Consider the following 25371-nt stretch of genomic DNA (forward strand, 5'->3'; position numbering starts at 1 on the left):
TTGCCCTGGAACGCACCCATTTGACCGCAGAACAAACACGTTTATTCCGCCGGTCCCAGCATAAAACATCCCCGAGCGCGACCAGCCCCCCCCGCCCGCGGCCCCCCCCCTACATGGCCTGCAGGAGCTCCAGCACCTCGGGGTCCACGGGGGCGCCACGCAGGCAGTCCAGCAGCCGGGGGGCCGTGGCCCCCCCCTGTTGCCGCCGGCGCCACTCGCGCAGCATCTCGAAGGCGCGCAGCACCGCGCGCTGCGGCCGCTCCTCGCCGATCTGCTCCAGGCGGCTCTGCGGCAGCCCCAGGCAGGCGATGCCGACCTCCTGCCACTCGCTGCCCAGCTTCTGCGCCACCAGCAGCAGGTCCCGCTCCGTCAGCAGCCTTGGGGGGCGGCCTGGGAGCAGGGGGGGTTGTCAGGGGTGCCGCAGCATCTCCCCCGTGCCCCCGTCCCCTCCCCTCCCCTCCCCGCCCGGTGTCTCCCCAAGCGTCCTCAGCAGGTCCCGGTGCTCCTTGGGCACCCTGAGCGCCTCCGGAACCCTGCGCACCTCCAGCCCCTCCAGCACCCCCAGGGCCCTCGGCACCTCAAGCACCCCAAGCACCCCAAGCGCTTCCAGCACCCCAAACACCTCCAGGACCCCGAGCCCCTCCAGCACCCCGAGCACCCCGGGCACCTCCAGCACCCTGGATACCTCCAGCGTCCCGCATGCCTCCAGCATCCTGAACACCTCCAGCGTCCGGAGCACCTCCAGCACCCCGAGCATCTCCAGCACCCTGCGCCCCTCCAGCCCCTCCAGCACCCTGAGCTCCGCCGCCGGCCTCACCGAGGCCGCCGGGGGCCTCGTCCTCCTCGGGGAGCCGGTACTGCCGCAGGAGGTCGTGGCGGCCGAGCTGCCGGAGGACGGCGGCGGCCACGGGCAGCGCGCGGCCGGGGAAGTGCTGCAGGAGCAGGGTGCAGAGCTCGGGGCGGGTGGCGGGGTGCAGGCGGCTGAGCGGCAGCTGCCCCCCCAGCAGGAACTTGAAGGCCTCGAACTCGTCCTCCGTCAGCGCCCGCTGCAGCCCCAGCAGCGCCTCGCGCTCACCCGACGCCATCGGGGACGGAGCTGCCGGGGGGGATGGGGGGGCTCACGTCGGGGCACGGGGACGGGGCAGTGCCGTGCGCCCCCCCCAGAGCCGTGTGTGTGCCCCCCCCCCTCCTGCTGTGGGGAGGGGTCCCCCCGGTGCCCCCAGAGACACGGAGCCAGCCGTGGGGCACCCCAGTGCCACCAATGCCAAGGGACCCCCAGCGTCCCCAGTACCCCCCCCATTGCTATAGGCCTCCCCAGCGTCCCCAGTACCCTCCCCGCCACGAGACCAGTTCCACCCATTGTCCCCAGTTCTCTCCCCCGCCATGAGACCCAGCCCACCACAGCCCCCAGCACACCCAGTGCCCCTTCGCTGCCATTGCGCTGGGTCCCCCAGTGCTCCCAGTTCCCGCCCCGTGCTCCCAGTACCCCCCCAGTGCTCCCAGTTCCCGCCCCGTGCTCCCAGTATCCCCCGCCCCCCGGGGTCCCGTTCCCCCCGCCCCCTCCCGTTGCTCGATGCCCGCGGTTCCCGGGAGCCCCCCGCCCCCCCCAGGAGCCCCCCGCCCCCCCGAGCCCCCCTCGGCCCCCCCCGGCGCCCCCGGCCCCCCCGCCCCTCACCTCCTTCCTTTTCCCGCCAGGAGCGGTGGGGGCGTGGCCTGGACAAGGGGGCGGGGCTTGGGAGGCGGCTCGGGGGGGGGCGCCCCGGGGTAGCCCCCAGTAGCCCCCGGTAGCCCCCGCTGGTCCCCAGTAGCCCCCAGTAGCCCCAGCCCGGCCCCCCCCCGTTACACCCAGCGCCCCCCAGTGCCCCCAGTCCCGTGCCCCAGTGCCCCTCAGGGCCCCCTGCTGGTCCCCATGGCCCAGTGCTCCCAGTGCTCCCAGTGCTCCCAGTGCTCCCAGTGCCCCCAGTTCCCCTCCCCGCCGCCAGAGGGCGCCCTCTCCCCACCCCTGCCCGCGCTGTCACGTGACCCCCGCACGCCCACACCCCCCTCCTCCAGACCCCTCCTCCCTCTCTTCGATTGGCTGCCCTCGCCGTCAGTCTCCCCGAGCCGGCTCGCGATTGGCGGCGCGGCGGCGGCGGGGCGGGGCCGGGAGGGGGGAGGAGGCGGAAGCGCGGCCCCGGCTGTGAGTGGGGAGCGGGGCCGGGAGCGGCCGGAGCGCGGCGCCATGGCGGGGGCGGGCGGGGCCGGGACGGTGAGGGGGGGGCGCGGGGGGGGCGCGGGGTCCCGGGGGGGTCCCGGGGGGTCCCCGGGCTCGGGCTGGGGGGGCTGGGGGTGGAGGGGGCGGGTTTGGAGGGGGAGGAGAGGCCTGCTGGGGGGGGGGCGGGGGGTGAGGGGGGGGCCGGGGGGGGCGCTTGATGTGGGGCTGCGGGGGGGCAGGGCCGGCCAGGACCCAGGTGGGGGGATGGGGGGGGCTCTTATTGGGGGGGGGCCTTATCGGGGGGGAGCAGCTCTGGGCGTGGGGGGGCTTCGGGGCTGCCCGTGTGGGAGGGGGGCCGCCTGTGGGGCTGGGGGGGGTGGGGAGGGGTTGGGGGGGGGTCTGACCGCTGGGGGGGGTGTGGGGGGTGTGGGGGTGTTTTTTGTTTGGGGGGTCTGACGAGCGGCGCCCCCCCAGGCTGGCGATGGATGAGCTGCGCCTGCACTACAGGTTCCTGAGCTGGCGGCGCCGCATCCGCGAGATCCGCGAGGTGCGGGCCGGGCGCCAGGAGCGCTCCCGGCACATCCTGGTGGACGGCGACACCCTCAGGTGAGGGGGGGTGAGGGTGACCCCCCCGTGGTGCCTGACCCCCCCCCCCTTGGTGCCTGACCCCCCCTGTCCCACAGCTACCATGGGGACTCAGGCGAGGTGGGCTGCTACGTGGCGCCGCGGCCGCTGACCCGGGACAACAACTACTTTGAGGTGAGTCTGGGGGGGTCCTGGGGGGGGGGGCATCTGAGCCCTGACTGCAGCCCCCCCAAAGCATGGAGCAGACCCCGGGGGTGCCTCCCAGCCCCTCAGGGACACCACGGGGATCCCCACCGCCCCCCCAGCCGCTCGGGGAAGGCCGTGAGCGACCCCCCCGTGGGATGGGGGGGGGGGGGGGGGCTGATGCCCGTGCCCCCCCCCAGGTGTCGATCGTGGACAGCGGCGTGCGCGGCACCATCGCGGTGGGGCTGGTGCCGCAGTCCTACAGCCTGGAGCACCAGCCGGGCTGGCTGCCCGACTCCGTGGCTTACCACGCCGATGACGGCAAGTGCGTGGGGACGGGGGGGGAGTCAGGGATTGGGGGGGGTCCCCACGAGCCCGGCGTCACCCCCCCTCACCCCCACCCCCCCCAGGCTGTACAGTGGCCGGGCCAAGGGCCGGCAACCCCCACCCCCCCCAGGCTGTACAGTGGCCGGGCCAAGGGCCGGCAGTTCGGCACCAAGTGCAGCTCCGGCGACCGCATCGGCTGCGGCATCGAGCCGGCGTCCTTCGAGGTGCGCACGGCGCAGGTCTTCTTCACCAAGAACGGGGAGCGGGTGAGCAGGGGGGGGGCACGGCCCCTGGGGGGGGCGCGGGGGGGGCCCCATGGCGTCCTTGACCCCCCCAGAGGGGCTCTGTGATCACACCGCTGTCCCCCAGGGGGCTGCTCCCAGCCCCACAGCGCTGCTGGGGGGCGCGGGGGGGGTCTGACCGCCTGCCCCCCCCCCAGGTGGGCTCGACGGTGATGCCGCGCGGCCCCGAGGGGCTGTTCCCGGCCGTGGGGATGCACTCGCTGGGGGAGGAGGTGCGGCTGCACCTGCGGGCGGAGCTGGGCCCCCCCATGACGAGGGGGCATGATGCTGGTGGACAGCCACGAGGACGAGTGGGGGCGGCTGCACGACGTGCGGGCCTGCGGCACGGTACTGGGGGCACTGGGGGGACTGGGAGGGACTGGGGACATGGGGGGGAACTGGGGGGACTGAGGGGCACTGGGGGCACTGGGAGAGACTGGGGGTACTGGGGGGACTGGGAGGGACTGGGGGCACTGGGAGCACTGTGTGCACTGGGAGCAGTGGGAGCACTGGTATTTCCCCCCCCCCCCGTGGATGCCGTTTGCCCCCACTGGGATGATTTCCTCCCCCCGGGCAATTTCCCCCCCGCTGGGGCTGCTGATTCCCCTGCAGCCTTACCTCCCCCCCCCCGCCCAGTTCCCCCCTCACTCCCCTTACCCCCCCTTACCCTTTCCCCCCCCCCAGCTCCTGGAGTACGCGGGGCAGGGGAAGAGCATCGTGGACGTGGGCCTGGCGCAGGCGCGGCGCCCGCTGAGCCCCCGCAGCCACTACTTCGAGGTGGAGATCGTGGACCCGGGCGAGAAGTGCTACATCGCGCTGGGGCTGGCGCGCAAGGTGCGGGGGGGCCCCCACACCCCCGACCCCCCCAACACCCTCCGACCCCCCCCCCCGGCCCCCCCACCCCACCCCGCCGAGCCTTCAGCCTCCTCCTCCTCCCCCAGGACTACCCCAAGAACCGGCACCCCGGCTGGAGCAGGGGCTCGGTGGCGTACCACGCAGGTGGGCCCCCCCCCAAAGTGGGGATGGGGGGGGGGGGGGCAACGCAATGCCCCCCTCCTTCTGTCCCCCACCCCCACCCCGTTTTTTGTCCCTGTTGTGCTGTGTGGGGGGCCTTCGGCCTCCTCCTCCTCCTCCTGGAAGTGGCCCCTCCCCAGGGTGGGGGGGCTCCGGGACCCCCCCTTTATGGTGGTGGGGGGGGGGGGACAGGGAGGGGTCACCTGGCTGTGGAGTGGGGGGGGGCAGGGGGGAGGGCACGGTGATGCCACTGGGGGGGGTGATGCCGGAGGGGGTATTGATACTGGGGTGGGGGGGTTATTGGGGCAAAGGGGGAGCTTTAGTGGTGGGGGGGGGTTATTGATGTTTGGGGGGGGGGTTATTGGTACTGGGGTGATTTATTGATGCGGGGGGGTATTATTGATGCTGGGGGGGGATTTATTGGGGCCGGGGGAGGGTTTATCGACAGCGGGGGCTTTGTTGGTGTCGGGGGGGCGTTACTGACCCTGCCCCCCCCCCAGATGACGGGAAGATCTTCCACGGCAGCGGCGTGGGGACCCCTTCGGCCCCCGCTGCTACAAGGGCGACATCATGGGCTGCGGCATCATGTTCCCCCGCGACTACAGCCTGGACAGCGAAGGTAGCGGGGGGGGCACGGGGCTGGGACCCCCCCCTCCAACAGGGGAACCCCCCACACGTGTGTGTGTGTGTGTCTGTGCCCCCCCAGGGGACAGCGACGACCCCAGCGACACGGCCGAGGTGAGGCCGAAGGCGCGGGGGGTGCGCAACGTCAGCTACCTGCACCAGGAGGAGGAGGAGGAGGAGGAGGAGGAGGAGGAGGAAGACGACGGCGAGGACACGGAGCAGGAGCATGGCGGCAGGAAGGTGGTGGTGAGTGGGGGGGCGCGGGGGGGCACCCCTTTTTCTCGGGTTTATTTCTGGGGGGGGTCACAGCACCCACCCCACACCCCCATCCACAGGGCACAGCAGCAGCCGCTGCTCCCTTCCCATCCCCATTATTTTAGGGGGGCCCCCACCCCGTGCCCCCCCCCTCACCATGCCCCCCCCTGCCCCCCCCCCCCCCAGGTGTTCTTCACCCGCAACGGGAAGATCATCGGCAAGAAGGAGGCGGCGGTGCCGCGGGGGGGCTACTTCCCACCGTGGGCATGCTGAGCAGCGGCGAGAAGGTCAAGGTGGACCTGCACCCCCTCAGCGGGTAGCCCCCTCCCCAGAGGACCCCCCCGGGACCCCCCACAGCACCGGGGGGGCCGCCCCCCCCCTTCCCAGTTGTGCCCCGGAGGTCCCCATCCAGCCCCACATCACCCCCCAGTCCTGATTAGGGGGGATTTGTGTCTGTGTGTCCCCCCCCCTTCCCAGGGGGCTCCTGTGTCGCCCCCCAGGGGGGGTACAGTTAAGGGTAGGTGGGTGTCCCCCCCCCCATCCATGCTGTCACTGCCCCCTTTTCATGAATGTACACCCACCCTCCCCCCGCGGGGGGCTCCAGCCCTGTCCCCCCCCCTGCCCCCAGCCCTGCTTTGGCTGTGGGGGGGTCTCAAAGGGCTGGGCCCCCCTGACCCCCCCCACGGCACATTAAGGAGACGCTCGGTGCTTCTGGAGCTGTTTGCACATGGTTAATAAATGATGGGGGGGGGCTGGTGGCGGAGGGGGGGGGGCAGGGCTCTGTGCCCCCCCCCAGCTCGGTGCCCCCCCCCCCAATACATATATATATATATTAGAGACGTCTGCTGGAAGCTTTTACACAAAAATAGAGACTCTGTGCTGAGCCCCCCCCCCGTGGGGCTGAGCCCCCCCCTTAAGGCTGAGCCCCTCCGTGGGGGCTATGGCAAAGGGGGGGGGGGAACCGGCTGGCTGTTGATGGGGGGGTGCTGTTTGTTTTTTTTTTTTGCTGGGGGGGGGGTCTTTCTTGGCGGGGGGGCGCTGTGGGGGGGCGTCACTTGCGCTGGGTGCCCAGCATCACCTTGCTGACGAAGGCCACGATGGCGGCCGCCGGCTGCTCGGGGTCCAGCTCGGCGAAGAGGTGGCAGGCGTTGCACGGCCCCCCCGGCTGCTTGGCCACGAAGCCGAAGATCCTGGGGGGGGCACAGCAGGGACATTATTTTTTTGGGGGGGGGGCACCCGGGGGTGTCCCGCCAAGGGGAGGAGTTTGGGGGGGGTCTGCTCACCGCGACGTGGTGCCGTCTGCGTTCGCCCACCTGCATTGGGGGGGGGGGGGCAGTTAGCGGGGTCCTGGCCCCCCTCCCCGACCCCAATCGTCTGCCCCCCCTCCCATCCTAAATCGCACCCCCTCCCCAAGTCGTGTGCCCCCCCTAATTTGTGCCCATCACCCCCAAAAGCCATCTGCCCCCCCCAAATCATCTGCTCCACCCTAGAGTCGTGTGCCCCCCCCCGATAGTTTTCTCCCCCCCCCCCCGTGCTCCCCACCTGCGGCCCTGGGGGTCGATGCTGCAGAAGGTGACGCTGGCCACGGGGTAGTGGCGGCGGAAGAAGAGCCTGGGGGGGGAGCAGCAGGTGAGGGGGGGGCAGGGGGGAGCCGGGGGGGTAAGGACCCCAGGGTGGGGGGGGGGGGGGGCGTCTGGGGGGGTCCCTTGGGACCAGGGGCCAAGAGATCCCGGGGGCTCCCAGAGGGGTCCCAGGTTCTGGGAGGGGTCCCTTGGGTGTGGGGGGGGTCCGGGGAGGTCATTTTGGATTCCCTTGGGTCTGGGGGGTGCCAGGGGGGTCCCGGGGGTTTCCGTTGGGGTCCCGTTGGTGGGGGGGTCCCGGGGAGTTCCGGGGGGGGCCCATTGGGGTCAGGGGGCTTCCCGTTGGGGCGGGGGTCCCGGGGGGGTCCCGTTGGGTCCCGTTGGGTTTGGGGTCCGGGGGGGGGTCCCGGGGGGGCTCACTTGCGCTGCCGGTCGGTGAGGGTGATGCCGTGCGCCCCCGCCCTGAAGTGCACGGTGCCGGCGGGGGGGGGGGGCTGGCGGCCAGCAGCGCGCTCGTCGCCCTCGCCACCGCCTGCCGGCCCCGTCAGGGACTCGGTGCCCACCGAGCCCAGGAAGCGCACGGAGCACCCTGGGGGGGGCACGGGGGGGACACAGGGGCTGCACCCCCCGCACGGCACCGCACGGGGCACAGCCACGGGGCCGCCAGGGCTCCCAGTGCCCTCCCAGTGCCACCAGTGCCAGTGCTCCCACAGCTCCCAGTCCCAGTGCTGCCAGTGCCACCAATCCCAGTGCCCTCCCAGTGCTCACAGGGCTCCCAGTGCCACCAGTACCACCAGTCCAAGGGCTCCCAGTGTCCCCAGTCCCACCAGTGCTCCCAGTCCCAATTCCCAGTCCCAGTTCCACCGGTCCCAGTGTTCCCAGTCCCACCAGTACTCCCATTCCCAGTTCCCCACCTCCCCCGTTCCTATCCCATGACCCCAAGCCCAGTGCACGCCCCCATTCCCAGTACAATCCCAGTGGCTCCATTCCCATTCCCCCCCCCCGTTCCCACTCCCCCCCCAGCGCCCCCCCCGTCCCAGTGCCCCCCCACCTGCTCCCTGCCGCAGCAGCTCCGCGGCCGTGCTGACGTTGGGGGGCGTCGACACCCCAGCCCCTCCTGCAGCAGGTCTGGGGGGGGGACACAGGCTGGGGGAGGCGCCGGGACCCCCAGGAGCCCCCCCGAGTGCCTCCTCCCCCCCTGTGCCCCTCCCAGGGCAAGGGGGGGCGTTTTGGGGTGGGAGTGGGGATGAGGAGTTAATGGGGGGGGAGCAGGGTCACGGGGGGATACATGGGGAGGGTCCAAGGGGGGGCGCGGGGGGGGGCACCCACCTTTGCTGGGGATGCGCAGGGCGCAGGGCAGGGAGATGGGGGTGATGGAGTGCTGCAGCACCAGGGCGGGCAGGCTCCCTGCAAACCGGGGGGGGTGGGGGGGGTTAGGGCACCCCGACCCCCCCCGGGTCCCCGCCCCACGCCCCCCAGGGCCCCCCCTCACCGAAGTGCGGCTCCTCCTGGCCCCCCCGGATCTTGACGCCCCGCGGCCCCGTCTCGATGAGGAAGTGGCGCACCAGCTGCTCCTGGGGGTCCCCTGGGGCGGCGGGGGGGGTCAGCCTCGGGGAGGGGGGGAGAGGACCCCCCCACACACACAATAGGGGTGGGGGTATGGGGGGCGAGGGTGTCTGTGGGGTGCTGGGGGGTCTGTGGGGTTTTGGGGGAGTTACTGGGGGGGGCGGTTGGGGGGGTCCTTACCCTTGGGGGGGGGGCCGCAGCCGGGGGGGGGCACGGCCACCCTGAGCGCCAGCCCGTAGGCGCCGCGGAAGGAGCTGCTGTCACGGATGAGGAAGGTGCCCGGCTCCCGGCCCTTCAGCAGGGCCACGGCTGGGGGGGGGGGCGGGGGGGGTCCCCGTGTCACCGTCACCCCCCCGCCGGGTGACACCGGGACCCCCCCCTCAGATCCGTCCCCCCCCCCCCCTCACCTTGCTCCCGCGACAGCCCCGGCTTGTACCAGAACTTGGAGGTGTCCTGAGCGAAGGTGGCGGCCGCGGGGGGGTCCGGCTCCGGGGGGGGGCTCCCATGGGTGCCCCCGCGCCCCGCTGGGGGGGCGCTTCTCGGGCAGGGGGGGCTGCTGGGCCGGGGGGGCTCGTAGTAGGCGGTGCTCAGGGGGAAGGCGGGGGTCGGGGACCCCCCCGGGCTGCTGGGGGGGGGCTCCGGCTGCTCCTGGGGGGGGGCCGGGCGCCGGGGGGGCCCCGGGGGGGGCGGCGTCGCGGGAGGGGCTGTGCCAGGGTCCCCCCTCGGCTGGGCTGCGGCGCTCTGTGGGCGGGGGGGGTCATCGGGGCACGGCACGGCCCCCAGTAAGCCTCAATAGCCCCCGGTAAGCCCAGTAACCCGCCCCAGCAGCCCCCAGTAACTCCCCAGTTCCTCCTCATTAATCCCCCCAGTAGCTCCCAGTAGCCCCTCCGAGCCCCCTCTTAGCTGCCAGTAACCCCCAGTAGCTCTCAGTAGCCCGCCAGTAGCTCCCAGTAGCCCCCCTACTCCCCCATTAGCCCCCCAGTAACCCCCATCAGTCCCAGTTAGCCCCCCAGTAACTCCCAGTAGCCTCCCGTAGCCCCCCATTCCCCCCACCAGCCCCCCCCACTCACCTCCTGGCGGGGGGGGCTCCTCCCCGGGGACCCCCAAAACCCTCCGGAGCCTCCAGCCCGGGGGGCCGGGCCGGGGGGCAGCGGGGCGGGGGGGGCGGGGGGCGGCCGCAGCGGGGGCAGCCGGGGCAGGGGGGCGGGGGGAGCGCCGGGGCCCCCCCCTCGGACAGGGAGCGCTGCGCCCGCCGCTTCTCCGCCCCCCCTCACCCCCCGCGGCACCTCGTACCCCCCCGGCCCCCCCCGCCGCTCCAGGCTGCCCAGGCGGCACGGGCAGGGGGGGGCCAGGCTGGAGCGGCGGCACAGGGGGGGGGCGCTATAGGGCATAGGGGGGGCATAGGGGGCCGGGGGGGCATAGTGGGCCGGGGGGCTGTAGGGGGTCGGGGGGCTGTAGGGGGTCGGGGCGTTATAGGGCGTCAGGGTGCTGTAGGGCGCCGGGGGGCTGTAGGGGGCGGGGGTGCCGTGGGGGGGTTGGGGGCCGCAGGGGGGCGGGGGGCTGTAGGGCGTTGAGGTGCTATAGGGGGTCGGGGGGGTCGGGGCGCTATAGGGGGTGAGGGGCTGTAGGAGGCGGGGGGGCTGTAGGTTGTGGGGGGCTGTGGGATGCGGGGGTGCTATAGGCTGCGGGGGGCTATGGGATGGGGGGGTGCTATAGGCTGTGGGGGGGCTGTAGGAGGCAGGGGGGCTATGGGATGGGGGGGTGCTATAGGCTGCGGGGGGGCTGTAGGTTGTCGGGGGGCTATAGGCTGCGGGGGGGCTATGGGATGCGGGGGGTGCTAAGGCTGCGGGGGGGCTGTAGGTTGTCGGGGGGCTATAGGCTGCGGGGGGGCTATGGGATGCGGGGGGGCTGTAGGTTGTGGGGGTGCTGTAGGGGTTCCTGGGGCGCTGTAGGAGCTGTGGGGTGTCGGGGGGCTGTAGGGGGACAGCGCGCTGCAGGGGGAGCAGGGGGGCGGGGGGCTGTGGGGGGGTGCAGCGCCATAGGGCCCTGGGGTGCCATGGGGTGCTGGGTCCCTGTGGGGTGTCGGGGCGCTATAGGGCCCTGGGTCCCTATAGGGTGCTGTGTCCCTATAGGGCCCCGGGTCCCTGTGGGGCGCCCCCCCGGGGGGCTGCTCCTGGGGGCTGTCGCGCCCCCCGACCCCGAAGCCCCCCAGCAGCCGCTCCAGCTCCTGGCGCTCGGCGGCCGTGGGGGGCGGGGGGCGGCCGGGGGGGGCTCGGCTTCGTAGGGCTCGCCCGGGGGGGGGCTCTCGCTGCCGTCCCCCCGGGGGGGGTCCAGGGGCCGGGGGCCCCCTTCCTCTGCACGCGGGCGTAGGGGCTGCCGTCCAGCGGCCCCCGCGTGTGCGAGAGCTCTGCGGGAAATGGGGGGGGGCATGAGGCGGGGGGGGCACTGAGACACCCTGCATGCACCCCCCCCCCCGCCAAACGGGACCCCCAAGCTCAAGGAGGGGACCCAGGGAATGGGGGGGGTACAGTGGGAATGGGGAGGGGGAGTGCAGGGACCCCAAAATGGGAGGGGGGGGAAAAAGGCGGGGGGGGGGCACCAAAAAAAGGGGGGGAACCTAAAGGGGGGAGGGGGCATTCAGATGTGCATGCAGGAACCCCGGGGGGCACATTGGGGAAGTGGGGGGGATGCAAGGACCCCAAAACTGAGTTGGGGGGGATAAAAATGAGGGATGTCCTAAAAATGGGGGGGTGTCGAGAGTGGGGGAGGGGAAAAAAAAAGGGGGGGGGCAAAAAAAAAAGGGGGGGGAGCAAATCACGGGGCAAGAACCCACGGCCAGAGGGGACCCCATTGGTGGGGGGGCTCGGGGGGCAGGCAGGGAGCCGGAGGGGGATGGTGGAGGAGGGGGGGAACACAGGGGGGGGGTGGGGGGGCCGGGGGGGCCCTGTACCCTCGGCGCTGTCCTCGTGCCGCAGGTTGAAGCCCTCGTAGGAGTCCCAGCGCACGGCGGGGGCGGCGGTGCCGTAATCCACGGCGGTGGGCGAGGAGCTGGGGGGGGGGCTCCCAGCCTGGGGGGGCACAGGGTGAGGTGTGGGGGTGGGGGGGGGGGTGGGGGGTCGGGGCAGGTCCCCCCCTCACCTTCCACCCTGTCGGGGCCGGAGGAGAAGATGAACTCGACGCTGGCCTCAGGGGGGAAGCGATCGTCTGGGGGGGGGGGGGGTCAGAGAATGAGCCCCCCCCCAAAAAAAAAACAACTCCCCAAACTCCCCCAGAACCCCCGGACCCTCCCTCACCGACCTCCCCTGGACCTTTTGACCCCCCCCAAACCCCTTCAAGCCCCCCCCAGCCCACTCTGACGCCCCCCGACCCCCCCCTGGCTCCCCCGACCCCCTTTTTTCACCCCCTGGCCCCTCTTAGCCCCCCCCATGACCCCCCATCCGTCCCCGTGCCCCCCCCAATGCCCCCCCATCCGTCCCCGTGCCCCCCCCGCACCCCTGCAGGCCTCGTCCAGCTCCTCCTTCCGCAGGCGCAGGCGGGGGCCCTGCAGGGCGCAGGTGTTGAACTGGGCTCTGAACACGGCCTCGCGCCCGGCCCCCCCCCGCCGCTGGTAGCACTTCACCTGGGGGGGGCACAGACACGCGGCCCTTGCACGGGGATTCGCTGCACGCGCCCCTCGTTGTGACCCCCCTCCCACCGAGCCCCCCCCCCCCTTTTGCGTGCACCCCTTGCACGCCCCTTGCACACGCACCCCCCCCACCCTCCCTTGCACCCCCCCCTTGCACCCCTCACTCCCCCCTGCCCCCCCCCGCCCCCCCACCCCCCCTCACCATCACGTCCCCCTTCAGCAGCAGGGCCGGCTCCAGGCTGATGCAGAGGCTCTGGGGGCCGGGGGTGCTGCTGCAATGGGGGGGGGGAAGGGGTGAGTGCCGGGGGGGCCCCCCCGGAGGGCAGGGCTCGGGGGGGGGGCGGCGGGGGGGGGGCACTCACTACACGCCCGAGGTGTAGACGAGCTGCAGGGACTGGTAGATCTTCAGGAAGGCTGGCAGCCTGCGGGGGGCGGGGGGGGTCAGCGGGGGGAGCCGGAGGGCTCTGGGGGGGGTCCCAGGGGGGTCCCGGGGGGGTCCCCGGGGGGGGGGGGGTCCCGCTCACCGGCGCCGGGCTGGGTGGGGGGCAGGGGGGGCAGCAGGACGTGGTGCAGGAACTGGGGGCTGCTGTTGAGCCGGATGCGCCCCGAGAGCAGCCCGCTGAAATAGGCGATGTACCTGGGGGGGGGGGGCAAGGGGGGGGCACCCGAAATGAGGCACCCCCGAATAAAGGGACCCCAGATAAAGGAACCCCCAAATACAGACCCCCCAAAATAAATGAATAAATAAATAAATAAATTCAGCCCCAAAATGCAGCCCCCCGAAACAACCACCCCCAAAGCCCAGCACCCAAAGCATGTGCCCCCCCCAATGACCCCCCCCAACGCCCACCCCCAAGTACCCACACCCCGACGCCCCCCGGCCCCCCCCAGCCCCCCCGCCCCCCCCACCTGCGCTGGGAGGGCTGCAGCGCCGCCCCCACCTTCTCCTCGCAGAACTTGCGCATGGACAGCGTGGCCAGGGCCTGGTCGGCACTGGGGGGGGTAGGGGGGTCAGGGAGCATCCCCCCACGCCCCCACCCCCCCCGGCCCCCCATCACCTCCCATTAAGCCCCATAACCCCTCTAAACCCCCAACCCCCTCATAACCCCCCCAGTCCCCTGACCCCCCCATAACCCTCCCTAAACTTCCATTCCTCCCCATAACCCCCCCGAAATCCCCCCTTGACCCTCCAACCCCCCACAGCCCCCCCTTAATTCCCAATAGCCCCCCACAACTCCCCAAGACTCCCCCATAACCCCCCCCCCAAAAAACATATCCCCATAGTCACCCCATAACCCCCCCATCCCCAAGACCTCCCCCATAACACCCCCAAAATCCCCCATAACCCCCCGCCCCCCCACCCCCAACCCCCCCCATACACCCCCCGACGCCCCCCCAAGGCCCCCCATACCCCCCCCATCCCCAAGCCCCCCCCCCCCATGCCCCCCCCGCGCCCCGTACCTGGCCGACACCTTGCTGTAGTGCATGTAGGCGGCCACCACGACGCCCATCTTGCCCTTACTGCCCTGGGGGGGGGCACGGGGGGGGGGGGGTCAGCGCCCCCCAAAGTGCCTCCGGGGCCGCCCAGCACCCCCACCCCCTGCTCCCCAACACCCCCAGGCCCCCCACTGACCCCAGCAGCCCCCCATGCCCACCCTCCATAGCCCCTCCCCACACCCCCGTACCCCCCCCATGACCCCCCAGCCTCACACAGCCCCCCCGCCCCCTATAACCCCCCATGGCCACTGGCCCTCTATAGCCCCCAGCCCCCCCATAGCCCCCCCTAGCCCCCAGCCCCTGTAACCCCCAACCCCCTATGCCCCCCCCAGCCCCTATAACCCCCATATCCCCCCCCAGCCCCTATACCCCCCCATAACCCCCCAGCCCCCCACCTTGCAGTGCAGCACGGCCACGTGCTGGGGGTGTGCTCGCAGCCACCCCTCCAGCGCCTTGCAGATGGAGCAGAGCCGGTCCAGGGGGGGCGCGTGCAGGTCCGGCCACCCGAAGTCCTGCACCTGGGGGGGGGGCGTCAGCACCGGGACCCCCACACCGGAGCCCTCAGCTCGCCCCCCCCCCCACCATACCCTACCCCCCCCCCCCCACCTTGGGGTGCAGGCGGGCGAGGTCGCGGCGCTTCTCAGACAGGTTGAAGACCTGGGGGGGGGGCAGAGGGGAAATGAGGCACGGCCCCCCCCGGGCTGGCCCCAGGGACCCCCAGTCCTGGCCCCAAGCCCCCCGTCCCCAGTCACCCGCACCCCAGCCCCCCTGGCCCCGACCACCCCATCAGGTCCCCAGTAGCCTGTGCCCTGTCCCCGTGCCCCCCCCGCCCCCCCCGCCCCCCCGCACCGCGTAGCGCTCCCGGTGCCTGGAGCGCAGCATCTGGGCCACGTCCCGGAGGTGGCCGCGGAGGCGCCGCTCGTCCAGCGCGGGGGGGAAGCTGAGCGCCAGCAGCCGCTCGCTCACGTAGCTCAGGTCCAGCTCCGCCGCCCGCTCCAGCACCGCCGCCGCGCTCAGGGTCCTGCGGGGGGGCGTGGGGATGGCACGGGGACAGCACCCACGGGGACAGCACCCACGGGGACAGCGCCCACGGGGACAGCGCCCCCCTTGGGTCGTGGCCCCCCCCCCCCCGTCCCTACCTGGGCAGGGTGCTGTGCTGCCGGGCGCTGCTCAGGGACTTGGTGGAGCCCTGGGGGGCACGGGAGGGGTTCATGGGGGGGGGACACACACAGGTCCCTGTCCCCATCCCCTCCCTGTCCCCATCCCGTCCCTCGGGGCTGGGGGGCCCGGGGGGCCGGGGGCTCACCAGGTGCTCACTGCGGCGCACGGGGGCCGTGTTCCTCCTCTGGGGGGGCACAGAGGGCTGGAGGGGGGGGCAAGGCTAGGGCCGGACCCCGTTGTGGGGTGCCGGGGGGGGGTCCCCAGGCCCGGCCAGGCCCCCCCAGCACTTACCAGCTCGGGGGGGGGCGCGGCTTGGCATGGTGATGTCACCTGCAAGGGGCAAGGGGGGGGTCACCCCACACCCCCAACGGGACCCCAGCCCCATATCAGCCCCCCCCTAGCCCCCCAGCAGCCCCCCCCAGCCCCATACCAGCCCCCCAGCCCCCCAGAAGTGCCCCCCAGCCGCCCCCCCCGCCGCCCCCCCCCGCAGCCCCGGGGGTGTTGCTCTTGGCGCGGGCCCCGCTCAGGCACAGAGGCCCCGATTGATGCCGCGGGGCCGGGGGGGGGCCGGGGGGGGGGGCGGCCTGCAGCACGCAGGGGCCCCCGGTGGGCACTGCCTCATTTTCCCCCAGCCCCCCCCCCTCCCAATTCCCTCCTCCCCCATCCGGGGAAACTGAGGCACGGCTGGGGCTGGGGGGGGACACGCTGCTCCTGCCCCCCCCCCCCGTACCCCCCCCGTCCATCCGCCCCCCCCCGCGGTTTGTCCAGCTGCAGCCCCTGGCCGCCCGCCAAGGCCAACGTTGCACAACGCCAGCACGGGGGGGGGGACACGGGGACCGCCCCCCCCCCAGCCCCCCCCCTGCTGCACTCCCACGGCCCTGGGGACCGGGAGGGGACAGTGGGGGTGGGGGGGCGCCAACAACCTCCCCCCGGTGCCACCAATTCCTCCGGTGCCCCCCCAGGCCGCCACCAGTGACCCCCCCCCCATCCTACCTTGGCCTCGCAGCGCTTGTGGCTGGCGACCTTGCACACTGGGGGGACATGGGGGGGGGGAGGGGTGTCAGGACCCCAGGGTTTGTCCCCGTGCCCCCCCCCCCACTGTCCCTAATCCCCCCCCCGGCAGTGTTGTGCTGGGAAGGGGGGGCAGGACGGGGGGGGATGGGGATAAGGGGATGTGGGGACACAGGGGGCTGGGGGGTATTGGGGACATGGGGACAGGGGGACAGGGGGGAGGCGGGGACACACGGGGCTGGGGGACATGGGGACACTGGGATTTGGGGTCAGGGGGATTTGGGGACAGGGGGACAGCGGGATTTTGGGACATGCTGGGCTGGGGGACGTTGGGATATTGGGGTATGGGGACAGGGGGATTGGGGGACAGGGGACAAGGGGAGATGGGGACACGGGGACACACGGGGCTGGGGGACAGGGGGACACGGGGACACGGCGGCCGTGGGCTTTGGGGCCGTGGTTTTGGGGTGACCTGTGCAGAGCAGCCCCTGCGCCCCGATGTCCTCGTGGCAGGCAGCGCAGCGCCGCGGCTTCTGCGGAAGGATTTCTCCTGGAAGCTGTGGGGCTGGGGGGGCGGCCCGGGCTGGGGGGGGACAGGGACAAGGGGGGGGGGCCGGGGAAATGGGGAGGACAGGGAAAAAAGGGGGGATGGGCTCAGCACCCCTCAGACGCGGGGTACCCGGGTGCCCCCCCCCGATTTTCCCCCCCTCCCGTCCCCCTCCCCGTGCCCCCCCCGGTCCCCAGGCCCCCCCCCGAGGCGCGGCCGCCGCGTCCCGGCCGCAGGAAGCGGGGCCGGGGCCAGCCCAGGAAGAGGGACCCGGAGCCGCCCCCCCCTCGACCCCCCCCCAACGATTCCCACGGCCCGTCCCGGGGGGGGCGTGGGAACGGGACCGCGGGGGGGCGAGAAACGGAGGGGAAAGGGGGGCAGATGCCGTGGCAGAGCCCCCCCCGTTGTCTCGACCCCCCGGGCTGACCCCGCGATGCTCCCACGGGGGGGCCACCCTCACCCCTCCCCAGACCCCCCCGCTTGGGCTCAGCCCCCCCCTCCCGGCCCCCCCCTCCCCGGCGGACCCTCCCCGCGCCCCCCGCCCCACGGGACCCCCCCCAGACCCCGTAGCGGGGCCGAGCCGCGCCCCCCCGGATGGTGACGGGGGGGGGGACACCCCCCTAAAACCGCCCCCCCAAAAAAAGAACACTCCCCCCCCCGCGGGGAGGTGACAGCCGCTCCCCACGGACCCCAACGCCGCGCCCCGCATCCGCCCCGACCTCCGCGGTCGCTCGTGGGGCGCACCCACGCCCCCCCCTCGCCCCCCCCCCCGGCTCCCCACGCCCCCCCCCGCGCCCCCCCCACGCCCCGGTACCGAGGGGGGGCCGTGGCGGCGGCTCAGAGCCCGCAGCAGCGACCCCACGGCGCCCCGCGGCTGCATGGCGGCGGTCCCGGTCCCGAGTGGGGCGGCCCCGCGGCTTCCCGGCGGGGGGGGGGGGCCCGAGGGGGGGACACGCGACACCGGGGGGGGTGGGAGGAGGGATGGGGGGGGCGAACGGGGACACGCGTGGGCCCGGCGCTGCCGCTGTTTCCCACGCCCCCCCCGCCCCGCAGCCCCCCCCCCGGTACCTTCATTTCGTGCCCCCCCCCCCCCGGGCCCGTCCCCGCTGCTCCCGGTCCGGGCCCGGTGGCGGCGGCGTTGGGGCGGCCCCGGGGGGGCGGGGCGGGGCCCCCCCCCCCCCGCCTCCTCTCCTCCTCCCCCCCCCCCCCCCCGGGTTGGGCCAGCCCCGTTAACCCCTGCGGGGCTCCGGGCACGAAGGGGTTAACGCGGCCGGGACCCCCCGCGCTGCGGCCGGGGATGGGGCCGGGGAGGGAAGGGTTAATGGGGGGGGGGGCTGCAGGGCCCTATGGAGCCCCACGTGCCATAGGGCTGCCCCCCCCAGGGGGGGTTTTGGGGTGCAGGAAGAGGATTTGGGGCGGTTTTGGGGTGCAGGACGGGGACCCCCCCCCCGCCCCTCCCCGGTTCTGGCATCCACGGGCTCGGCCCCCCCCGGCCCCTCTCTCCCCTCCTCGAACCCACCTGGGGCCCCCCCGGGCCGGGGGGGGGGCGAGCAGCAGGGCCCGGCCCAGCACCGGGCGCCCATGGGGGGGCGGGGGGGGGCACCCGCTGCGGGATTTCCGCCGGCCCCTCCCTGCCCGGCCCGGCCCGGTTTGTTTATGGGATTTCAGGATTTGGATGTTTTTGGGTGTTTTTGGGTTGTTTTTTCTCTATCACAAACATTATTTATTTATTTATTTATTTATTTATTTATTTATTTATTTATTTATTTCCTCCACTTTTTATTATTTTTTTTTCTTGGGACCCCGCCCCCCCCCGCAGGGCACAACCCTGTCCCTCGTGTGCCCCCCCCGAGCTTCGGGGTCCCCAAATGGGCTCTGGGGGGGAGGGGGGAAACGTGTCCCCGGGGGGGCCGGCTCAGTGTCCCCCCCATGTCCGTGTCCCCCCCCATGCCTCGGTGTCCTCCCACTGCTCTCTCGCCCCCCCGTGTCCCCCCCCCGCCTGGCTCCGGCCCCGCAGCCAACAGAGGCCGATTGTGTGCGGCCGGGATTTGGGGCTTTTTGGGGGATTTGGGACTTTTTGGGGAGGGTTTGGGCTTTTTAAAGGGCCCAGCCCCCCAGGGAGGAGGGGGTGGGGCCTGCAGCACCCCCTGGCAATTAGCAGCAATTAGCTCCACCCCCCCCCCCAATTAAACTTCACCTCTCTGCGGGCTCCGAGCCAGGGGAGCGCGGACGGGACACGGGGCAGGGAGGGGGAGGAAGAGGAAGAGGAGGAGGAGGAAGGGGAAAGGGAAGGGGAAGGGGAAGGGGGGGCTGGCCAAGGAGCGGGAGGCTGCCAGGGGCTGGGGGGGGGGCTGAGGGGGAGGGAGAGGAGGAAGAGGAGGGAGAGGAAGAGGAGGAGGGGGGGGGGATGAAGGCAGCCTGGGAGCTGCAGGGAATGTTTGAGATCCGCTTTATTGGAGGAAACAACAAAAAAAACAACCCCAAAACCCCCCAACCCCCCCAAAGCCCCCGGCCGGGGGGGGCAGGGGGCAAGTAAAAGGCAGCTCCGGGGCCTCCCCTGGTGGGTGCGCTGCCCCCTGGGCACCCCCTCCCCAAAATGGGCTCAAACTCGAGGATTTTGGGGCCGCTTTGGGGCAGGCAGAGGGGGGCCAGGGGAGGTCCCAGGGCTGCCAGCTGGGGCCCCGAAGCCCCTCCGTGGGGGGGGGGCCCGGGGGCTGCGAGCCCCCACCTGCGGCTCGGGGGTCGCCAGAGGCTGCAGCAGCGCCCAGAGTCCTTTTTTTTGGGGTGTTTTCCTCCCTTTTTGTACTTTTCGTTTTTTGTGTGTTTTTTCTGTTTTTTTCTTCCTGCGTTACGATGTTTACGGGGTCTCCGGAGGCGCTGACTTTCAGGATTGATTTGGGGCCTGCCGGGGACAGCTTTGCTTTGGCTCCCCGGGGGGGCGCGGGGGGCGGCGCGAGGCTCTCACTCGGCGCTCTCCTCGTCCTCGCCGTCGTCCTCGCCGTCCACCGACAGCGCCGCGTACTTGCTGGCGTGGCTGAACTGCTGGCAGGGAGGTGGCACGGGGGGGGACACCGCGTCACCGGGGGGGGTTCAGCACCCCCGGGACCCCCCCCCCGGAGGAGCAGGGAACCCCCTCCCACCCCCTGGGTGCAGCGGGTGCTTACGGAGGCCGGGCTCTCGTCGAGTTTCTTTGGCTCAGGCGCAGGTCTCGCGTCGTGATCCTTCCTGCTCTCCTTCCTGCAGCACGGGGGGGACACGGGGCTCAGGGGGGGACACGGGGCTCAGGGGGGACACGGGGCTCAGGGGGGACACACAGAGCTCGGGGGGGGGACACGGGGCTCAGCACCCCTCGGCACTCACCGCTCGGCGTCTCCTGGGCCGCGGCCGGAGCTGCCGCTCCGCGCCTTGGGGCCGCTCTCCCGGGCGCCGTCCGCCTTGCTCTCATCTCCTGCGGTGGGGGGGGCACAGGTATCACCACCTGCCCTCCGCAGGGCTGCTGCCCCCCCCCCGAGGGGACAGATCCCGGGGCACTGCTGGGGGGTGTGGTGCAGCCCCCCAGCCTCACCTTTCCTAGGGGCGCTCCTCGGGGCTACGCCGTCCTCCAGGGGCAGGCCGGGCGCCGTCTGGCTGCTGCGGGGGGGCAGAATGTGACCGTCAGCACCTCGGGGGGGGCACCACGGCCAGCCAGGGGGGGACATGATCCCCTGGGGCTGTGTGGGGATGCACGGTGCTCCCAGGAGACCCCCCCGGTGCTCGGGGGGTGTTCTGAGGCTCACCCACCTAGGGGGGGAGTGCTGCTCCGAATCCGAGCCGGGGGGGCGTGCGGGGGGGGTTGGTGCTGCGCTTCACCCAGGCGTTCTCCTTGGGGGGGGCGCGGGCACGGCCTTGAGGGCTGCTTCTCCTCCTGGGGCCGGGCGGTGGGCGAGGGGGCCTCATCCTCCCTGGCGAGCGGCTCGTTCTCCAGGGACTTCTCGCTCTCCCTCCGCCGCGTGGCTGCGGGGGCACAGGGACGGGGACGGCCCGGGGGGGGTCACGCTGCTGTCCTGGGGGGGGGTCCCGAGGCCCTCACCGTCCCGCTACCTACTCCTGCCTGTGGGGCCGGTGCCTGCGGTGGGGCCGGGGGGGCCGCTCTGTGAGGACTCGCTCCCCGTCCGCGACCCGCTCCTGGTTCTGGTTCTCCTCGCTGCGCCAGCTGGGGTGCCTGCGGTGGGGAGGGGGGGGGTGAACGGGGGCAGCCCAGGAGAGCCCCCCCCCGGATCTCCCCCCCGCCGATGCCGCCGCGCACCTCTCCCGGGGCCGCCTGTCTATCCGCTTGTCGTCCTCCAGCTGCCGCTGCAGCTTCTCCTGCTCCTTCTGCAGCCTCTCCTCCACCTCGCGCTCGCGGGCGGCCGTGTCCACGGGCTTGGCCCCCCCGAAGATGGAGGCGGCGCGGCTGGACTGGGGGGCGGGGGCCACCGCCGCCTCCTCCTCCTTGGGCGCGCTGCGCGGCTTCAGGTTCAGCTTGGGCCGCTGGGTGGGACCTGGCGGGACCCCGCGGGGGCTGAGCGGGTGCCGGGGGGGGAACCCAGACCTCGGGGTGTCCCCCCCCCCCCCGGTGCTCCCCGCGCTACCTCGGTCGTCGCGGCGGAAGTCGTCGCGGCCGTAGTCGTCCCTCCCGCTCCACCGGTCCATGCGGTCGTCGCGGCGGTCGTAGCGGTCGTCGTAGCGGTCGCTGCCCCCCCGGTAGTCGTCGTCCCGGCGGTAGCCACTGCCGAAAGCCCTCCTGCCGCTGCCTATCCGCGAGTCGTAGCCTGGGGGGGGCAGAAAAACACCCCCTGGGTCCTCCCTCCGACAGGGGGACCGGGCCCCAGACAGGGACCGGGCCACAAACAGGTGCCAGGGACCTGCCCGCTGGGGCCAGACGCTGCTGGAAGGGCAGGGGCACGGCGCTGAAGCCCCCCAAAGGTCCAGCCCCAGCCCCCCCCGCACGCCTCACCCTGTCCCCACCCCCACCTCGGTCGTAGTCCCTGCTGCGGTCATCGTAGCGGTCCCGGCCCCCGAAGCCGCGGTCCATGTCCCTGCGTGAGCTGTCGCGATACCGGTCATCGTAGCGATCCCGATACCTGCGGCGGGGGGGGGGGAGCGGGGGGATTTTAGGGGAAAATCGAGGAAAATTGGCACCTTGAGAAGCAACTCTGGGATGGGATCCAGGCAACTGCTCCATGGGGACAACCCCATGGGCCAGACACAGCCCCTGGTGCTCCGCGGAGCCCTGGTGCTGTCCCTGTGGGGGGCCTGCCCCCCCTTGAGCCCCCCCCGATGCCCCCCAGTGCCCCACTCACTGTCACCGAAGCCGTCGTCGCCCCGGCGCGGGGGGTAGTCGTCGAAGCTGTCGGTGGTGGCGGGCCGGGCCCTCCAGTCGCTCTCGAACCTCTCTGAGTCGCGGAAGCGGTCGCGGTCCCTGCCGAAGCAGCGGTCGTCGCGATCTGGGGGGGTGGGTAAAGGGAGGGGGGGCCCTGAGCCCACACAGCCTGGGGCAGCGTGATAGGGACAGCTGGGGGGGGGCGTGATAAGGGAACGCCCCGAGGTGGAGGGTGCTGAGGGTGCTGAGCGCCGCCCCAGCCCCGCTGCGGCCCCCGGAGCTGTTGGGGGGGGGGGCAGGGATGGAGCAGGGGGGGGTGAGGGGGGGTCCGGGTCCCACCTTTATCCTGAGCCTGATCAGCGACGTCCACGCGTATCCGCCTGTTCCCTAGGGACTGCAGGCAGGCGGCTGCTCAGGGCGGGGCCGCAGGGATCTCCAAAAAGCCCCCAAACCCCTCCAAAAGCCCCCACCCCCCAAAAAAAAACAACCAACCATCTCCTAAAAAAAAAAGCCAAAAACCAAAACCCTTCCAAAAAACCCCAAATCCCTCCAAACCCCCCCAAACCCCACTTTTTTCCCCCCTTGAGCCTCTTTTTAACACGCCCCCTATGGCGCCTCCAGCCCCCAGGGCTGCTCAGGAGGGCACCCGATGCTGCGGGGGGGCGCCGGGGGGGCCGCACTCACCTCTTCGTTGAGGCTCAGCGCCTGGAACAAGGAGTCGATGTCCTCGAACTCGGCGTAGCCAAAACCCTTCAACCTCTCGGGGTTGGTCGGCTCCCGCGGCAGGCGCACGGCGCTGATCTGGGGGGGGCAGAGCCCGCGGTCAGGCGGTGACCCCCTGCCGGGGGGGACAAACTGCAGGGACCCCCAGGGGCAGGGAGCTCCAATGCCCTGCTGAGGCTTTTGGGGCTTTTTGGAAGATTTTGGGGGTTTTGGAGGCTTGCTGGGGTGGAGCACAAGCTCTGGGTGCTCGTGGGGCCGGGACCAGGAGAGCCCCGGGCAGGGGGGAGGCGATTCCCCATCCTCCTCGTGAGCCAAAGCCGTTTTTTGGGTAATAAATCACATTTTCCCCTATCCAGGCTGTCTGCCTGCCACCTCCCTGTCTTTACTGGGGACCGGGAGCATCCTCATCCCACCCCAATCCCATCCTCATCCCACCCCAATCCCAATCCCAGCCCTTGCCCCCCCCCCTCCCCCAGCACCATCCCATCCCTAACACCCTTTTTCTACCATAACCCCCAAGTAAAACCCAGCGAGGACCCCTGGGGGTCCTTCCACGCGTCACAACCCCCCCAGACCCAACAAGAACCCGGGGGGGGGTCCTCCCAGCTCCGTGCCCCCCCCCCCGACTCACGTTGAGGCCCCGGAAGAAGTCCTTGATGGAGTCCTCGGTCACGTCGTAGGGCAGGTTGCCCAGGAAGGCCGTGTAGGGGGGCACTTGGGCAGGCGGCTCCTGTCGATGTTGGGCTCCCGCGCGGCGCGGGGGGCGGTGGGCAGGATGGAGCGGTCGATGGGGGGGCCCGGTACACGTCGTCCTCGTTGCTGTGCCACGCCGTCGACACTGCACGCACCGACAGCGCTCGGGGGGGGCCCGTGGTGCCGGGGGGGCACCCGGGGCACGGGGCGGGGGCTCGGCTGCGTGGCCTCGTAGCCAACCGGCCCGGTGGCCGTCCGGTCGCTTAGCCCGGGGGGCGTTTGACCCAGCAGCTGGGGGGCCCAGCGGCCGTTTGGCCCAGTGGCCATTTAGCTCGGTAGCCACCTGGCCCAGCAGCCAGTTGGCCTCTTAGCCCCGTAACTACTCAGCCAGTTAGCCCAGTGGCCAATTAACCCCGCAGCCAGTTAGCCCAGTGGCCACTCGGCCACGTAGCCCAGCACCATTTGGCCCCGTGACCTTTTAACCCTTTAGCCCTGTGGCCATTTAACCCTTGGGCCTGGTGGCCACGTAGCCCAGCACCATTTGGCCCAGCGGCCACTTAACCAGTTAGCCCGGTGGCCCCTCGCCCCCCCGGTGCCCCCCCCGCCGTACCGTCCCCCTCCAGGTCGTCGGTCTCGTCGGCCCAGCTGACGGGTTTGGGGATGTAGGTGGGCCCCCCCCGCCGCCGCCGTCCTCGGCCAGGAAGTCGGTGAGGGTCAGGGTCTTGCCCTTCTTGTTCTTCTTCTTGGCTGCTGGGGGGCCGCGGGGGGGGCACGTCAGGGGGCGCTGAGCAGGGGGAGGGGACTGGGGGCTTCGGGGGGGGCCTGGGGAAGGGGGGGCTCTGGGGGTTACAGGGGGTGTTCTGGGGTGAAGGGGGGGCGGGAGGGTCCTGGAAGGGGTCTGGGGGGGGTCCAGGGGATTCGGGGGGGGGGTCCAGGGGCCTGGCCCACAGCACCTCCACCGGGTGGGGGTCGCTGGTGCATTGCACGGGGGGGGAACATGGCCCACTGGGTGCTGGTGCACTGCACACGGGGGGGGGGGGAGGTTGACGCCCGGCACGGACAGCAGCTGTGCACGGGGTGGGGGGGGGGCGGTGGTGCATTGCTCGGGGGGGGGTGTGCATTGCACGGGGGGGGGATGATGCAGTGCACGGGGGGGGGTGATGCAGTGCACACAGGCTGGGTGTGCACGGGGGGGGTGCTGGTGCCTTGCACACGAGGGGGGGTTGGCGCCTCGCACCGCCGGGGGGGTGACGGTGCCTTACACGGGGGGGGGGTCGGCGCCTTGCACACGCGGGGGGGAGGGGCCGGGGCCTTGCACACCCGCCGGGGCCGCTTCCCCCCCCCCCCCCCCCCAAGCCGCGTGCGCGCCGCGCCCCACGTGGCCCCCCCCGCCCCGCCCCGCCCCTGCCGGCCGCGCCTGCGCACTGCGCCGCCCGCAGGCCCCCTCCCCCCCCGCTCCCCCCAGCGCCCCCCCCTCCCCCCCCTCCCGCTCCCCACGGGGGGGCGCTGAAGGGAGCCGGGGGGGGGAGGGGCGGGGGGCCCGGCTCGCGGTGCTCTCCCCCCCCCCCCCTCCCCTCCCCGAACTCCCCCGCCCCCGGCTCCCGCTCCCGGCCCCCGCCGCCCCCCTCCCCCCCCCTCCTCGCCGGTGCCGCCGCGTCCCGGGGGCGGCCGCGTCCCCGCCCCCCCCCCCCTCCCGCCGGGCCCGCGGCGGCCGCGCCGCGCTCACCTGAGGCCGCCATCTTGGGACGGGGAAGGCAAAGGGCCCGGATGGCGCCGTCACGTGCACAGCGCGACACGCCCCCGCCGCGCCGGAGGGGGCGGGGCCTGGAGGGAAGGGGGCGGGGCCTGGAGGGGGTGGGGCTTGGAGGGGGCGGGGCCGCTGGATTCTGCGGTTGGCGTCGCCGCCCGCGCGGGGCGGGGGGAGAGGGGCGGGAACGGCCGGGGGAGGGGGAGGGGAGGGGGAGGGCACCGGTACCGGTACCGGGGGGGGGCAGCCCCAGCCCCCTGTGGCTCTGCACGGCCCCCCCCGACCGCACGTGCAGTGCAACAGCACCTCCTGAGCAGTGCGGCAGCACCGCTGTGCAACGCGCCAGGAGCCTCTGGGCAGTGCAACAGCACCGAGTGTGCAATGCACCAACACCCGTGTGCAATGCACCAACACTGG

At 72.9% G+C, this 25371-nt stretch overlaps 4 protein-coding genes across 6 annotated transcripts; 1 reads left to right on the top strand and 3 right to left on the bottom strand.

The window, feature by feature from the left end:
- Positions 1-32: 32 nt before the first annotated feature.
- Positions 33-1956, bottom strand: LOC140000874 (uncharacterized). Of its 3 annotated transcripts, none has more exons than XM_072031867.1 (3): positions 1676-1956; positions 818-1096; positions 33-390 (listed from the first exon to the last, which is right to left on the bottom strand). In XM_072031867.1, the coding sequence occupies exons 2-3, from the start codon at positions 1083-1085 to the stop codon at positions 110-112; spliced, it is 549 nt and encodes a 182-aa protein (XP_071887968.1). In that variant the 5' UTR covers positions 1086-1096; positions 1676-1956; the 3' UTR covers positions 33-109. The 3 variants fall into 3 exon arrangements, with proteins under 3 accessions (XP_071887968.1, XP_071887967.1, XP_071887966.1); XM_072031866.1 differs by lacking the exon at positions 1676-1956 and adding an exon at positions 1417-1506 and having other exon boundaries at positions 38-390; positions 686-1096; XM_072031865.1 differs by having other exon boundaries at positions 40-390; positions 686-1096; positions 1676-1947.
- Positions 1957-2150: 194 nt separating this feature from the next.
- On the top strand, positions 2151-6294 carry SPRYD3 (SPRY domain containing 3). Its single transcript, XM_072031844.1, is given in 14 exon segments — positions 2151-2248; positions 2669-2800; positions 2878-2953; positions 3163-3287; positions 3420-3555; positions 3729-3839; positions 3841-3918; positions 4255-4404; positions 4512-4569; positions 5085-5111; positions 5114-5203; positions 5291-5454; positions 5650-5719; positions 5722-6294. Coding segments are annotated over 13 exon segments (1272 nt in total). The 5' UTR covers positions 2151-2248; positions 2669-2675; the 3' UTR covers positions 5784-6294.
- A 179-nt stretch (positions 6295-6473) lies between these two features.
- TNS2 (tensin 2) lies at positions 6474-17431 on the bottom strand. Its single transcript, XM_072031811.1, is given in 31 exon segments — positions 6474-6653; positions 6747-6776; positions 7006-7074; positions 7464-7632; positions 8095-8189; positions 8369-8450; positions 8536-8628; positions 8790-8918; positions 9017-9350; positions 9680-10301; positions 10454-10960; positions 10962-11016; positions 11560-11656; positions 11658-11677; positions 11748-11813; positions 12102-12228; positions 12437-12503; positions 12597-12648; positions 12759-12871; positions 13144-13227; positions 13696-13760; positions 14127-14249; positions 14338-14388; positions 14581-14752; positions 14871-14920; positions 15038-15076; positions 15184-15222; positions 15886-15923; positions 16376-16438; positions 16441-16468; positions 17265-17431. Coding segments are annotated over 31 exon segments (3684 nt in total). The 5' UTR covers positions 17331-17431; the 3' UTR covers positions 6474-6514.
- A 1451-nt stretch (positions 17432-18882) lies between these two features.
- On the bottom strand, positions 18883-24961 carry EIF4B (eukaryotic translation initiation factor 4B). The gene is given in 21 exon segments (XM_072031843.1): positions 18883-19492; positions 19615-19687; positions 19811-19898; positions 20016-20080; positions 20231-20283; positions 20285-20324; positions 20326-20443; positions 20535-20607; positions 20609-20651; positions 20736-20970; positions 21061-21240; positions 21443-21552; positions 21771-21915; positions 22131-22185; positions 22476-22592; positions 23146-23225; positions 23228-23305; positions 23308-23352; positions 23818-23884; positions 23887-23957; positions 24934-24961. Coding segments are annotated over 21 exon segments (1830 nt in total). The 5' UTR covers positions 24947-24961; the 3' UTR covers positions 18883-19411.
- Positions 24962-25371: the final 410 nt, after the last annotated feature.

The sequence above is a fragment of the Anas platyrhynchos genome, chromosome 34 (genome assembly GCF_047663525.1).
Source record: "Anas platyrhynchos isolate ZD024472 breed Pekin duck chromosome 34, IASCAAS_PekinDuck_T2T, whole genome shotgun sequence".
In the NCBI taxonomy this organism is placed as follows: Eukaryota; Metazoa; Chordata; class Aves; order Anseriformes; family Anatidae; genus Anas; species Anas platyrhynchos.